This window comes from Micromesistius poutassou, assembly GCF_964030765.1.
Source record: "Micromesistius poutassou genome assembly, chromosome: 22".
Taxonomy (NCBI): domain Eukaryota; kingdom Metazoa; phylum Chordata; class Actinopteri; order Gadiformes; family Gadidae; genus Micromesistius; species Micromesistius poutassou.
In genome coordinates this window covers 7,490,448-7,505,673 of record NC_140292.1, presented here as the reverse complement: position 1 = coordinate 7,505,673, position 15,226 = coordinate 7,490,448, and the positions used below count along the sequence as shown (strand labels likewise).

The 15,226-nt window shown below is 50.0% G+C and overlaps 1 protein-coding gene across 1 annotated transcript; it reads left to right on the top strand.

Annotated features, from left to right (window-relative positions):
* Positions 1 to 4,065: 4,065 nt before the first annotated feature.
* LOC311367567 (ephrin-A5b-like) lies at positions 4,066 to 6,010 on the top strand (the record flags this gene model as incomplete). Its single annotated transcript, XM_084486394.1, has 4 exons — positions 4,066 to 4,093; positions 4,213 to 4,278; positions 4,474 to 4,554; positions 5,382 to 6,010. 4 exons carry the CDS (start codon positions 4,066 to 4,068, stop codon positions 5,525 to 5,527), a joined length of 321 nt encoding a protein of 106 aa, XP_084342520.1. The 3' UTR covers positions 5,528 to 6,010.
* Positions 6,011 to 15,226: the final 9,216 nt, after the last annotated feature.

Below are 15,226 nucleotides of genomic sequence, written 5' to 3'. Positions count from 1 at the left end.
AGAGTGAGAGCGAGTGAGACAGCGAGAGAGAGAGAGAGAGTGCGAGAGCGAGTGAGACAGCGAGAGAGAGAGAGTGTGAGAGCGAGTGAGACAGCGAGAGAGAGAGAGAGTGTGAGAGCGAGTGAGACAGCGATAGAGAGAGAGAGAGAGAGAGTGTGAGAGTGTGAGAGCGAGTGAGACAGCGAGAGAGAGAGAGAGAGTGTGAGAGCGAGTGAGACGGCGAGAGAGAGAGAGAGCGTGTCGGGTACGGCGTCCCCGTCGTGGCTGCTCTTAAGCCGGGGTAGATTGAGACAAAGGGCTCTCTCCCCGTCTCCCGTCCTCCCCCCCCCCTCTCTCTCTTCTCCTGCAGACGAAGCCCTCGCACCGACAACAACCATCTGATCCCCCCCGGTATTCGTATCAGCCGGCCGCTAATTCACCTCCCAGGCTCACCGACGCCTTGGGTTACCCCCCGCTCTGGTGGCGCGCTGAGACGTCCGTGGCGGTGTGTGCGTGTGTGTGTGTGTGCGTGTGTGTGTGTGTGTGTGTGTGTGAGAGAGAGATGTGTGTTAAGGGTCACGAGGGGTGCTGTGCGAACGCAGCCGTCACGTGCAGCGCTGTGTTACTGGAGTGTGACGGAACTCAGCCGCGATGGCGCTCAAGTCCCAGGGCGGCATTTGAACGCGTTCCCAGGAATAGGAGGAGGGCTGCGTGTTGTTATTGAGGTGGTTTTTTTCCTCTACACGGGAACAATAGACTTTCTTAAAAAAAAACGCGGGGCTGTGTATATAACGCCGGTGGCGGTCATTGTCGATCCATTGTCGATTTGTTCACAAGTCGTCAGACTTGTGATCAGATTGGGGTCACAAGTCGTCAGAGTGTGAGGTTTTGAATGTCCGAAAAAGCAGCCATGCCAAGACACGGGTGCGGTTTCGCTTTAAGAGGATGTCCACCGTGTGTACTCCGATGGACTGTTCAGCCCGCAGCACACACAGCGGGAATTTCTGTTCATATTTGTTAGACTTAAGCCTCGGCATTTTTTGAATCACATTGTGATAATGGAGCTTGAATGGCTATTGAAAGGCTATTTTGCCACACGGCCATGTGGCTCTGGGCCTCAGACAGACTCTCTCCAGTCAGTCCGTCAGTCCGTCAGTCAGACGGACTGACGACGAGTCAAAGTGACAAAGAAGAGGTCAGGGGCAAACGGGGAAGTCGGCAGGGCGGGTTAGGGGGTGAAGAGTGGATCCCGTCCCGTGCTGGAGCTCGACCACCATGGTTACGTGACTCCCACCGGCCGCGGGGACAAGGGTCTTGACGGACGCCCCCTCCTCCCCCCCGCCGGCCGGCCAGGCGGGGTGGCCCAGCAGGATGCCCATGTTCCGACAGCGAGACAGTGTGTGGTCGGGGTCAAGGGGGTCAAACCCTCGGGGCGGCAGTGGAATCCTCTCCGTTACAGAGCACCACCTTCTCTTCTCTGCTCCTCCACTATGTAGTCCACGCCGACGAGGCGCTGGTCCTTATCCGTTGCACGATTCCACGCGCTTTTCTCCTTTTTTTTTTCCTCAACCTTTCCGCTCACAGAGTGAAAACATCCACTTTGTGAAGTGTACACTGTTTACAGGGGGTTCTGTTTACTTCCTACACAGGAAGTCAACAAATCCTTTTCTATTTTGGTTCTCCTCCTATAAACGCATGAAACGTGTTAATGCGGCGTAAACAAAGCCCTTCCACTTTGGTCACTTCCTGTAAACGCTTTAGCATGGCGGTAAACGGCCCCAGCTACGTATAGGATTAGGACCGACTCACCAGAGAGAGCCTGTGAGTCATGGAGTGGAGTTGTGTTGCTTGGCTGCTTGGGTTTCCTCTCTGCAGCGTCGAGGCTGTAAATGGCTCGTCGCTCTCTCTCCTCGAGTTTAAAAACCACCGGTCCTGTTGCTCTTGCTAAATGGAGCGTTGCCATTGGCTACGCAGTGGTTCATGTGCAGAACAACACAAACACAGTAACGGTTTCTCTACGGTAGCAAGTGGAGGTACGGGGGCACTCGTCTCCAAATACCCGCGCCATCCTTGAACCCAACACACAGTCTGTGGCCCGCGTGGACAATGTTTAAGACGGGAACTCATCCACGCCCGTGTATTTATGGGAAGCTATTGGACGATGAAAGAGAGAGAGAGACATGAGAGAGACAGAGAGAGAGAGAGAGAGGAGAGGGAGAGACATGAAAGAGAGAGAGACAGAGAGCGAGAGACATCAGAGAGAGAGAGAGACACAAGACAGACAGGGAGAGACATAAAAGAGAGAGAGACAGAGAGCGAGAGACATCAGAGAGAGAGAGAGAGAGACATAAGACAGAGAGCGAGGGAGAGACATAAGAGAGAGAGAGAGAGAGGTGAGATTGACGGAGAGATCAAAATAAGAGTTAGAACGAGAGACATAAGAGAGAGAGAGACATAAGAGAGAGAGAGAGGGAAACGTGTACAACGGAAGGAGGGTGGCAGCGAGGGAGTAAGACGGCGCGCGCTCCCTCCCCGGCTGAACGCCTGTCGGTTGGGTTTCCCGTACCACCGCCGTCTGGCTTCCAACACAAACCCGCACCGCGCTCTGGAGAAGGGCTCCCATCTCTTGGCACCCTCTTTTTTATCGTGTGTCAAAAGCTGCCACCGCTTTCTGATCAATGTCTTTGAAATGAGAGCCTGAGAGTTGTCTGGGTTCGGGAGGGGGGGGGGAAAAAAAATATACACGGGGCTGAAATGTGGAGTGGATTTACGGCTGTGGTCCGATCAAGCCGATGAATATCTGCCCCAGGAATGCGGAGCTCTTGTCCGGCAGACTGACAAATGTGCAGAACTTTTTAGCACATGGCGTAATGCACACGACGCGAACGGTGTTGCGTGCACACGGCGATAGCGCGCAGATGCGCACAGTCGCACACGCACGCGCGCGCGCACACACGCACACACCACACACCCGACAGTAGCACACACACACACACACTCGCAGCCTTTCACAGAGCCTCACACACGCTCACACTCACAGAACTTGGAGCATGCACACAAACACACACTTGTTCATATACCCATACATACCCTAGCATGAACACACACACACACACATGCACTCATTCAAACACACATACAATAGAACGCCGACATGTGATTTTCCCCTACAAAGGAACACTCACACACATACGCACGATGATGGCTCCGCTTCACGTATAAACGTGTGTGTGCCTGTGTGTGTGTGTGTGTGTGTGTGTGTGTGGTCAGATTAAGAACAGTTTGAGAGGCTGGGTAGCCAACAGGAAATGACAGGGGTCAGGGTGGTGGGCCCCTGAAGGAGGACTCTGGGAAAGACAGAATAATAGATGTGGTGCGCGGGGAGACGAGTGCGTGCTAGTGTGTGTGAGTGTGTGTTAGTGTGTGTTACACACTCTTATGCGGCACTTTGGGGGAAATTCAACCCCCGCCGCGCAAATACTTGAACAGATGAATGAGTACATGAATGACCGGCACTCACTGAGGAACTAAATGCATAATCCTTCAGACTAATGTGTTGCTATGTAATATATGTATTATGTGTGTCACATCGTGCCTCTACCACACGACCGTTTGCGTGATTTACATTTCTTCTGAATACATTTCGAGTAGGAGGCAATCTCAATGACCTTGTTCGACTGTCGTGCTCTATATATCTTTGTATAAATTGTTTTCACGGCGTTACACTGTGTCATCCTCACGTTTGCCGTCATCAAGTGCATCAAGTGGCGTAATCTGTAGAATCTCACGAGCTCAATGTGAGGCCAAAGTCACAGATGAGGACGTTGGAGTGGTTGCAGCCGCCCACCGCTGAAGAAACTCTTTTTGGCACGCGTTGAGACGTTTTTTTTCGTCCAGTTGAATCCTCGGTGTGTCGGACTCTGAGCCAATAGAATCCAGGCGTGGGAGAAACCGGGCCTCCCGACGTTCAGCTCAAGCCAACGTTACTGAGTAGCAGATGTTTCCCCGAGCAGCCAATGGGAATGCTGCGCTCCAAGTTGTGGCTTGTGTCGAAATTCACCACCAGATGAGTTTAGCGCAGCATCGATGGGACAAAACGGGGATAAAGATATCTGTAAAGTTTGAAGCGTCACGGTAGCACAAAACATTTCACCGTTGTGGGGGGGCGGTAATGCCACAAAAACAAAACAACAACAAAATTGTTTACCCCGGGCTTGTTTCATGTGTTCACAGCCTCTACTGTCGACGAGCGCGGAAAGAAAAGTTGCCTGCGACTGAAAGTGTTCGTCAGACCTGCAAGTGAGTGGAGCACACACACACGCGCACAAAAACACACACACACGCACACGCACGCACGCACACACACATGCACCAGTGTGTTCCTCTCAGTCATTTCACTGCGATCCTTTCGTGCCTCCATTTCCTGGCTGTTGAAGTGAATGACGTTTGACTCCTATAATCTTCACATCTCGCCTCACGTCCCCTTTGTCGCAGACAATTGTGTGAAAAGCCCTGGCAGCACGCAGGAAGGCGTCGATTTTGATGAGCGAAGCCACAATTCCCTGGAGCCGCGAGGTTTGTTTGACTGCGCGTGATTTGTGCGTATGTGTTCCGTGTTCCGTGTGTGTTTGTCTGTTTTTGGGGGAATGTTTTTCCGTGGTTTGGCCCTTTTCATTGTGATTGTGTGTGTGATTGTGCATGAGCTCATGTTTATGTGTGTCCCTACTTTCCTTAACTTTCGACACACAAACATCCTTTGTCATTATTTCCGCCGTCACAACGGCTCGCCGGCTCAACGACTCCACAGCAAACTTTTGTCACACAATTGTTGTTTTTTTGTGTGGTCTCAATGATGATACTCAACCTGTTCCTCATCTTGTCTTCCCTCTCTCCTCTCTCCTTCCTCCCTCCCTCCCTCCCTCTCCTCCTCCCTCCATCCCTCCCTCTCTCCATCCCTCCCTCTCTCTCTCCTCCCTCCCTCCCTCTGTCCTCCCTCTCTCCTCCCTCTCCCCTCCCTCCCTCTCTCCCTCTCTCCTCCCTCCCTCTCTCCCTCTCTCCTCCCTCTCTCCATCATCTCTCCATCCCTCCCTCCCTCTCTCCCCCCCTCCCTCTCTCCATCATTCTCTCCCTCCCGCTCTCCTCCCTCCCTCCTCCCTCCTCCTCCCTCCCTCTCCCTCCCTCCCTCTCTCCTCTCTCCCTCTCTCCATCATTCTCTCCCTCCCTCTCTCTCCTCCTCCCTCCTCCCCCCTCCCTCTCCCTCCCTCCCTCTCTCCTCCCTCCCTCTCTCCATCATTCTCTCCCTCCCTCTCTCCTCACCCCTCCCTCTCCCTCCCTCCCTCCCTCCTCCCTCCCTCTCTCCATCATTCTCCTCTCCTCTCTCTCTCTCTCCCCCCCCCCTCCAGACGACACCAGCCACGAGGCGGCCGAGCCCTCCCGCGGGGACGTCAGCTCGGCGGGGCGGAGCTTCGGCTCCCAGTGCCTGCTCAGCGGCGCCCTCCTCCTCCTCCTCCTCCTCTTCGTCCCGGGGGGCACCCCTCTGTCTTTATAGCGTCGAGCACGCCGGCCCGCCCCCCCCCCCCCCCCACAAAAGACAAACGGACTGTCCCACGCGGACCTTACAGACACCCCACCTGCCCCCGTCCCTCGCCCCCCACGACCCCGACCCAGCTCACCTGATCTCCTCTCACAGGCCCCGCCCCCCCCCACACCCCCGCCCCCGCCCCACCCCCACCCCCCCACACCCAGAAGAGCACTTTGGACTAAAATAAAAAAGCGACAATCTCTCTCTCCCTGGGGAGGCAAGTAGGGGGAGGAGGAGGGGGGAGGACACTATGGGAGCTTTGTTTGTTTGCGACATCGGGAGATGGAAAAAAAAAAGAAAAAAAAGAAAGTGAAATGCCAATTAGTGCGTTTGTTGTTTTAGCGTTTTGACTGTGGGTGCCAGTCGTCAAGGCGACGACCTCTGAATTAGCCCGGACGGCGCTGTAAACGTTGTTAGTATGCAGATATTAAAAAAAAACACAGTTCTAACAACGCAGAGCTCGCGACACAAACACAACAGACAGACGCACGTACATGTTTCTGCTACGCACACACACACACACACACACACACACACACACACTCAAACTGACCCAAAACACTAAACAAACTCAATCTATGATCATTCTTTTTTCTTTTTTTTTTTTGCCAAAATCTGAACAAAGTAAGCACAAATCCAATCAGCCTCAAAATCTCCACATCTTTCAATTGTTGCATTCAGTCCACGGGAAACATCCTATGTCATGTAGCATCACGTGACAAGAAGTTCAAGAAGTTCTCCGGAACTCGCTCCACCAGACCCATTGATAATCAGGTATGCATGCGGGCCGATAGGAAGACAAATCAAGGATCTTTGGGGGATGTTTTTTTTTTGGACTCATTGCCAAGAGGAAGGATTGGGACTTTTGGAGAGGTAAAATTAGGAGTGTGGATTTTGCTGTCTCAGAGACCAGGGAAGACTGAAAGACTTCCCAAAAACAGTGAAGAGCAGAGAGGAATAAAATCAGGAAAGAAAGAACTCACCCTTTAGTACTTTCTTTGCTCTGAATTTGGTGTTGGGGGTTAGGGTCTGAGACGGATTGCATAATGTATTTTATAGAAATGAATCTCATTATTCAAGTGTAGCAGCCCTCACAGGCCTGTTCTATATTTGAGAGGATGAATTCGTAGAAGTCGATATGGTATTTTGCCAGGCAAACGTATTTTCCTATTTATTGTGAAGTCCTTGTGCTTTTTTTTCTGTTCCGGTTTGGTCTCTGCTACAGTAGAACAAGTGAAAACATTCTAACCACTCTAATAACCGTTCCATTGGATTATACAACACAGGTTTTTATTTCGTACAATCCGTCGTATACAGTCGCTGGCTCTTCATTTAGTGAACCTCAATTAACTGGATTTTTTTTTTTGTTACGCGTTTTAAACGTCCTGCGAATTCTGCCGCTCTGCCGGGGTGTCGTGATCATATTATGTGTGGGTGTTCGTGTTTCAGATTAGTCATAACAAATTGCACACGGAACATGTCTCTTTTTATTGTATTACTTATCATCCAGGCGTTTTTATTAATCACTTAATCATAACACGATTACAATTCTGTACATAAGACTCAAAAATTCCTACAAACAAATTCAGGGACGTGTCCATGCCTACCATGAGAGTGAAGAGCCGCTGTCAGCGGCCACACCATGACGTTAGGGGGGTCAGCACGCACAGGACCACACGCAGGGAGCACACAGCTTCATACTTTTCAGTGGCTATCGATGTTCTCAGACGGTGTGTTTCAGTGACCACTTGATTTAGAGGCGCCCCCCCCCCCCCCCCACCTCCTCGTCGGATTAAGTGGCCCCCCCCCCCCCTCGATTTGATGTCGTGCAGAGTGGCCCCTTGAAGAACGTTCTGCAGGGGCCCTCTTACTCATCACTGCCGGACCGAGAGAGGACGATAGGGACAGTGAGAGAGAGGGATGACAGAGAGGACTGAGTGAGAGAGAGGGATGACTGAGAGAGGACTGAGTGAGAGAGAGGGATGACTGAGAGAGAGGGATGACTGAGAGAGGACTGAGTGAGAGAGGACTGAGTGAGAGAGAGGGATGACTGAGAGAGGACTGAGTGAGAGAGGACTGAGTGAGAGAGAGGGATGACTGAGAGGACTGAGTGAGAGAGAGGGATGACAGAGAGAGGACTGACTGAGAGAGAGGGATGACTGAGAGAGGACTGAGTGAGAGAGAGGGATGACTGAGAGAGAGAGAGGACAGAGAGAGAGAGGACTGAGAGAGAAAGAGGACAGAGAGAGGGAGGACTGAGAGAGAGAGGGATGACAGAGAGAGAAAGAGGACAGAGAGAGAGGGAGGACTGAGAGGACAGAGAGAGGGAGGACTGAGAGGAATACTGTACTGCAGGAGTCTGCGTTCGTTCTCTGCAATGAATGTCATTCTGACACTTAGTGGAGGTGAGAGATATGAAGATAGAGGGGGAAGGTACTAGATATATATATATATATAAATATATCGTACATATAACCGTAAGACTGCGCATAAAAGGTTTTCACCACAAGAGAAGATGATTGGGTTACCGAGGTGCTCTGTGGAGAAAGCAGGCGTTCGTGAAAAGCCCGGCCGCGGTCGTTCATGTGCAGTTCAGAAGCCTGGCTACCACGCTAAGCAGGTTACAAGCAGTCGAGCTCCCGGTGTGCACGTCAACGCACGACACATGTGTAGAGCATCGCCCCGCTGCTTACTACGGTCCAACCCGTCGTCACGGACATCGATCACTCCACCCCTCGCACACAAACCGGGAACTCCCAAGTCGGTGCGCCTGTGGATACTGTGTATCCAGCGATGAATCAACGTAAAAAAAAAAACTTCAGTGTTCAATTTTTTCCACACCTCTTTTTGTAGGAAGCAATTTAACCCGAGACACAAGATTACCCTGTTCCTAGAGAGAGTCAATGTTTGATATAAAAAAAAAAAAAAAACTGCTTTATTTCATTTTTCTATGTCTTTTATATGAACAAAAAAAAAAAAGATTGCACCCTATCTGTTTATTGGAGATAATGCTTGTGCAGTGCGGATACGGCACATATCAAAACATAAAGTCTGTCAGTGTTCGACGTTACGACTCTATTTACATCCATCTCACTAACCAGAACTTTGTCTACTTTCTACCTTACTGTCGTGTACCCCCACTGTGGCGTCGGCGCCTCTCTGGGGGGGGTGGCCGGACGTTTGTGAATCCCTGTGCTTGGTTTGTACCCCTCACTTCTTGTTCACGTTCACTTTTTATGCTAAGCTACGTTAGCAGTCACATCATGTATGACCTCCGTCACGGAGCTGGCGAACTCTTTTTCTTTCTTGTACAGAAGCCTGATTGCAAAAGTGTTTGTTTTGTATTAGCGGGAGAAATTTGAGGTAACTTTAGTCCATTTCTGTTTCTATTTAATGTTCCGTGTGGTTTCTTTTTCGTACGAGGAGGGAGAGGTGAGGTTTTAAAAAAAGATACACACATTAAAAAAAGAGAGAGACTGCGCTTCACCTGACTGTGGTAACATGTAGCCTGAAGCTAACACCACTGTGCCCCTGGTTGCCTAGTGACCCCCGTCCCCCGTCCTCCCCCCACCCCGACGTCCCTAAAGTCAATACAGGAAGTGCAGGAGGGGTATCCGTCCGTCCGATCGAATGAGCCACGTCACACGCCTGCATCCCCATTGAACTGTACCCGTCGGCGCCACAGAGTGATGCGTGGGCACTCCGGAGTGCACCGCCGCCGGGCGGTACCGCGTGCCTAGATCACTCCCGTCCCGTCACCGCCTTCCTGTAACCCCGCCCAGGGCTAATGATCTATTTATTGTATCGGCTGTCTCTTTGTTTTTTGTTCTCTCTCTCTCTCTCTCTGTTTCTCTCTATATCTTTTTCTCTCTGTCTCTCTCTTTCTCTTTCTGTCTCTTTGTCTCTCTCTCTCTCTTTCTCTTTCTGTCTCTTTGTCTCTCTCTCTCTCTCTCTCTCTCTCTAGACTAGAGTATTGTCTCTCCTTCATGATAAATTCATTCACTCCCATTTTCCTTTTTTTTGTTTTTTGTTTTATTTTATTATTTTTCGTTTTTCTACAAAAGAAGGCCATTGTTTGTAAATACACGTGTTGGAGCAGCTATGACTAACTAACAACAAAAAAGAAAAAAATACTTAATAAATATTTCTTTGTCGTTGTAATTACAGCGTCTGATTAATTATTATGCTAAAATGTGACATTGGCGTGAAACGCAACGTGAACGCGGGTAAAAAGCGTGAGCCTTTTGTGGCAAAATGACAAACTCAAAGAAAACAACTGTCACCCCGCGTCGGATATTGTGTTAGCGTTCGCTCACACTATGCATAATCACACAGACTTCCCGGAATTGGGTGAACAGCTGTTTCATTATTATCTGGAGGTGATTCACAAACTGGGAGGGGAGAAAAAAAACAACATAGAAATGTTCTATTAATCCTGCGGCAATGTACGCAGCCTTTGGGAAATGTGCCAGAGAACTGATTCTGGTATCTTTCCATCGGTCTGCCTTCACTCTCCCAGATATTGGGCAACAAAAGAACAGGCTGACTTAAATGAAGCAATTTCCTTTCTAGTTTCTTTGTAAACAACTAAAACACATTTAAGACGCCCGAGTTAAAATGTATTTAGAGGGGCTTGAATGGAAAGCAGCTTTGAAACCAAATGTAAGCCCTGGAATTATACCAGGTTCCACTTTGTTTGGTTTTTCAATAAGACGGACCAGTTGAATCCTGAGTGTTCAGCTGTTGCTGCTCCAAAAGAAGCAATTGGAAGGTGGGGATCAAAAACAACAGAAAACATCATTGAAACCAAAGACTCAACCACAGGATTGTGACGGGCCAACCCACAATTATGCTAGTTTAGCATAATCTCAGATCTAATACGATACTTCATCATGACATCCAGGCCCATGGCCCCCGGTCTGTCTGTCTGTCTGTCTGTCCAGCAGATCAATTAATCTGAGATCCAGCAGTTCTGTTAGAGTAGGACATCTGGGTGAGAGACGGCACAGGGCCTGGGCCAGTAACAGAATGGACAGTTAACACAATGTTTCAGGTTTCATTGCGGAGCTATTCTTCCGAAGATCAATCAGGGGATGGATCTTCCAGGAGAGGGTTTTAATAAATGTACTTCAAGCCTCGACATACGCGGACACACTGCCTTGCAACGTTTGGGTAGGGAGTGCGGGGCCGAGTCTTAACCAATTATCTAAACTCGCTGACAGAACCTGCATTATCGGTTAAATAAACAATAACGTTCCCAGCAACATGATTGGTCAATTCAAATATGAAGCAAAAAAAAAAGCCCAAAAATGAACACGTCCCAGATGGTGTACTTCAGCACGACTCTGTCCGCTCCGCCACCAGCATGTCCTCCTCCGAGGACGGAGGACCGGTGTTGCCGGCGAGGCTGACTTTCAATTTGTTCTTGGGAGGCAGACGCGGGCAGGCGGTGACCCACTTCAGCTGAGTTAGCTCCTGAGTCTCCTCATTGTGGGAGACGATCGCCCGTTATCGGGGCGCCGACGCACCTGTCATAAACCAGGGCTCACAGTCTCCATCATCCAGGAAACGCACGAGGACGGATGAGCGCGGGTATTTATACAGCTGCTGAAGCCATGTCAAGGACTTCATGGAAATAAAGACGAGGGCGGACGAAGCTGTCTCGTTTTACAAGCAGCGTTGGGCCATAACGATTTTTAAAGATTCAGTAATCTGCCAGGGTTTTAGTCCGTAAAGATAACCCTGAGTGTGTTAAACCTGCGCTACTATGTGACTTTTCTACTGCGGCTGTTAACTCCGTTACAAAATATCTGCGCTAGAATGTTTCTCAAGGATAAAATTGTGTCCATCGCTGTGTCGATCCATCGATCCATTTTCTCTGCGTTATTCTGGTCCGCATTTGCCCACCCCGCTGCGGATAAAATCTCGGAACGACCGCAACTGTCGTCTGAACGTGACTTAGCTGGCGGTAACTGACCCACACCACTAGAGGTTGCTAATGGGGAAGCCTGCATAGTGCAGGTTTAAAAATGAAAACCCTCCAAGAGGAAACAGAGATTGTAAATGTGCTCTTGTTCTACCTCACGTCCCGAGGGACCCCAGCGACATGGAGACGGACGGAAGGCCACCGGCGGCTCTCTGCCTGTTAACAGCAGGCCTCACGGAGCCTGACGCCTGATTGGAGGATACGTCCGATTGGCCGAGCACAGCTGGGAGGAACCCCAGCCATCCTGAGAAGCTGTCAGGGTCGGGAAACGTTTGGGCTGCAGCAGCTCGTGTTTGATTTGGGACCGGGAGGATTGAGCCATATGCACTTAACACTGACACATAGGATTATATGTGTGTGTGTGTGTGTGTGTGTGTGTGTGTGTGTGTGTGTGTGTGCGTGTGTGCGTGTGTGCGTGTGTGTGTGTGTGTGTTTGTGTGAGAGAGAGAGAGTGTGTGTGTGTGTGTGTGTGTGTGCGTTGGTGTGTGTGTGTGTGTGTGTGTGTGTGTGTGTGTGAGAGAGTGTGTGTGTGTGTGTGTGTGTGTGCGTATGCTTGTGTGTGGGACAAGGGAAACGCCAGTGGAAACATTTAGAAACAGCAGATGAATGATCCCAACAGTCCAAATATTCATGTTGAAATTGGCTTGTGTTCACCAGTAAATGTGCTGGAGAACAGGAAAAGACAGCGACAGACAGAAAGGCAGCATTCCAGCACCCAGAGTGCTCCAAATGAGTAATCTGGGATCAAGCACTCATACTATGTTATACAGAACTTCTGATCCAGCAGTCCTATGTTACAGCAGAACCTCTGACCCAGCAGTCCTACTATGTTACAGCAGAACCTCTGACCCAGCAGTCCTACTATGTTACAGCAGAACTATAGCAGAAGGCCGCATAGAGTCTGGACCGGGACGCAGCAACTGCAACGGGCGTAGCCACGCCTTTATTGTAAAGGAAAACGCCCGCTCACCCAGATTTGAGCTCATCTGCCCATCTTAAATCTGATGGTGAGAGTACCAAAAGGAGTGAGCGAGTTGCGGTGAAAAACCTCGATGGATGGCTGTGTGCTGCTGCCTATGGCGCACCTTCCTTATCCCACCCATCTACTGATTGATATTCCTGTCATGTGGAGCAGCATGAAGGACATCCGGCCTGCTGTGCTCAGTGGATCTCACCAGGAGACCTCCTCCTTCAGCGCGTGGCTCTCACTCCCCGAGCCCTCGCTCCCGTCTCCGTCCGCGTGGCCCAGGGGCTGGGCGCCGGACGGGACGGCGCAAGGGACCGGGGGGAAATGAATTGACTCGGAATGAAACGTAAAAAAACAATAACAACAGGGGGGGGGGGGGGCGGGGGGGCCTAAGGAAACGCATGACCGCGTTAGAAGTTCCAACCTTTGTCCCCTTCCCGTCCCCCCGAGCCCCTCCGTCCCCTTCTGCAGGAGCGCAGCAGCCAACCCTGCAGCAGAACCAGCCTATTTCAGACTCCATCAGGGGAGGACGGGGTCCGGCCAGCCTAGAGGGCCGGCTCTATTACTGGACCACCAGTATTCCCATTCCCATGGAGACCACGCCCCCAGGGAGCGAGACCAATTCTCTGTCATTGTTGGCGCCTGTCGCATGCTCTTGAAAACGAAGACCCATTTCGGGATTAATGTCAGGCCCACTCGGTGAATCTTATCGGAACGCCGAAGCGGTGGATCAGGTGGGAAAGCCAAAACATGCTCATCATCCCGGCGGCTCTCTTTTCTTGGAAGTGGAGGAGATTTCTGAAGAGGGAGCGAAGTGAAGCCAGGGCAAACAGTAAACACAGTGCAGTCGGCGAGTGAGACTCAGCTCAATAGGCTGAATCGATGGCTAAGACACTTGTTCTGTAAGGAGAAGAAATCGATACGTTTGTGATGGGTGTAGAATTATTGTTGTTTTGCCCACTTATACAGACAGCCTAGAAAAATAAACGTCTGTGCATTAAGCCTATACATACTGTGATGCTCAATTTCATAAGATTTAGATTAGGTTAGAAACAGATATATATATTCAAATTCAGTATCTTTGTCGACATTAAAATATGTCATTTTTGGAATGTAAAATGTATTCACAATTGTTGAATGACGTCATAATAGAACAGTTGCCGTCGATTGTCCGGGGTCAAAGGTCAGCGGTGAAAAGGATTTGAAAGGAGAGGAGGTGGGTGGTCTGGAAACGTTTGCTGTGGCATCAAAAATCATTCCTGTCGAAAGTGAGTTTACTTGTATTATATTGAATGTACTTCACATGGCTGTCAGTTCGGACATTACCTCCGTTAGCAAAGTGAGAAGACTAATAGAGACGGAACACGGGCAAAGCGACGCGTTACATCACTTGGGCGCAGACACCGGTCAGCGCTCTGAGACGTGCGTGGATCGGTGCCCATCGGAGTCCCAGGGGTCACGCTGGATACGAGGCGGAGAGAGAGCGTCGCCTGTTCTCTACGGCCAGAAGCCGAGGGACGGGTGTATGCTGATGTGACGTTGTTTGGAAAGGTATCGAACTCTTTGGTGCTATTTGCTCATTGGATTGAAGCGACCTTTTCCTTTTGGGTCCATGTGGGGTTGTGTGTATGTATGTGTGTCTGCTTGTGGGTGCGTGTGTTTGTGTGTGCGTGCGTGCGTGCGTGCGTGCGCGCGTGTGTGTGTGTGCGTGTGTGTGTGTGTGTATCTCTATATATCTATATAGATGTATAGATATAAATATATAGATATAAATATCTCCTAATGTTAAGGGCAAGACCCTCAATCGATTCTAAATCAAGCAGCATAAATCAATGAACTAATATAGAGACCAAAGTGTAAGGCCAAACTCATAGTTCATGTCCCTGACTGAGCTCGATGAAGCTCCGCCCCCACCAGGGCGCCATCCAATCGGACAAAGCCCAGAGGTTTGTTCTGATAGGATGACGCCATCCCACTCAGCAACAACAAACTGGAAAAAGAGACGACTTCAAAACGTCCCTTTTTCCACTGAGCCGAACAGAAGTGAAACCCTGGGGAACCACGGCCCAGGGCAGACCTGCGTCGTTCTGCCCCCTGAGCCCTGTCTCAACCTGGGTTAAGCTCTGGTCCACCGCAGTTGGCTCTACCTGTACCACCAACCGCAGAATGTGAGCATTGCGAGTGCAATGCTTTTCTCAGTATAACATAACATAATACTACTGTTTTGAGTCTGGCTCCGCACACTGAATCTGATGCTATCTGGGCACTCTGTCTATCTGTGGTCAACTGACCATCACATGTATTACAGCGATTGGTTTCACGTTATCTTACGTTAAAATGACCCAAACCACTGATTTCTGTTTTGGTTTTGATATGTAATCCAAAACCAGGGAAAAGACCCAAACGTTTTTTCCGCGAGTGGTCTGGTTCCCAAATGTCCACACTGTTGCCATAGTAACACGTCACATTCCATGATACTCCCATGATGATGCACACGAGTTATCCTGCCAAGTGTGCAGCCAAAGTCATGAAGTCAATTCAAATCATTCTGCAACAGATATATGTATTGGCGTTATGTTCCAAATAGGCTGCCTGCCATCATGTAAAGGTACGCACCTTCCATTTAACAGCCTGGCGCCCTGCCTGGTCAGAACCAAAGTGGACCATGGCCTGAGAATTAAAGGCAAAGCCGATTGTCTATAATTTAGTTTAA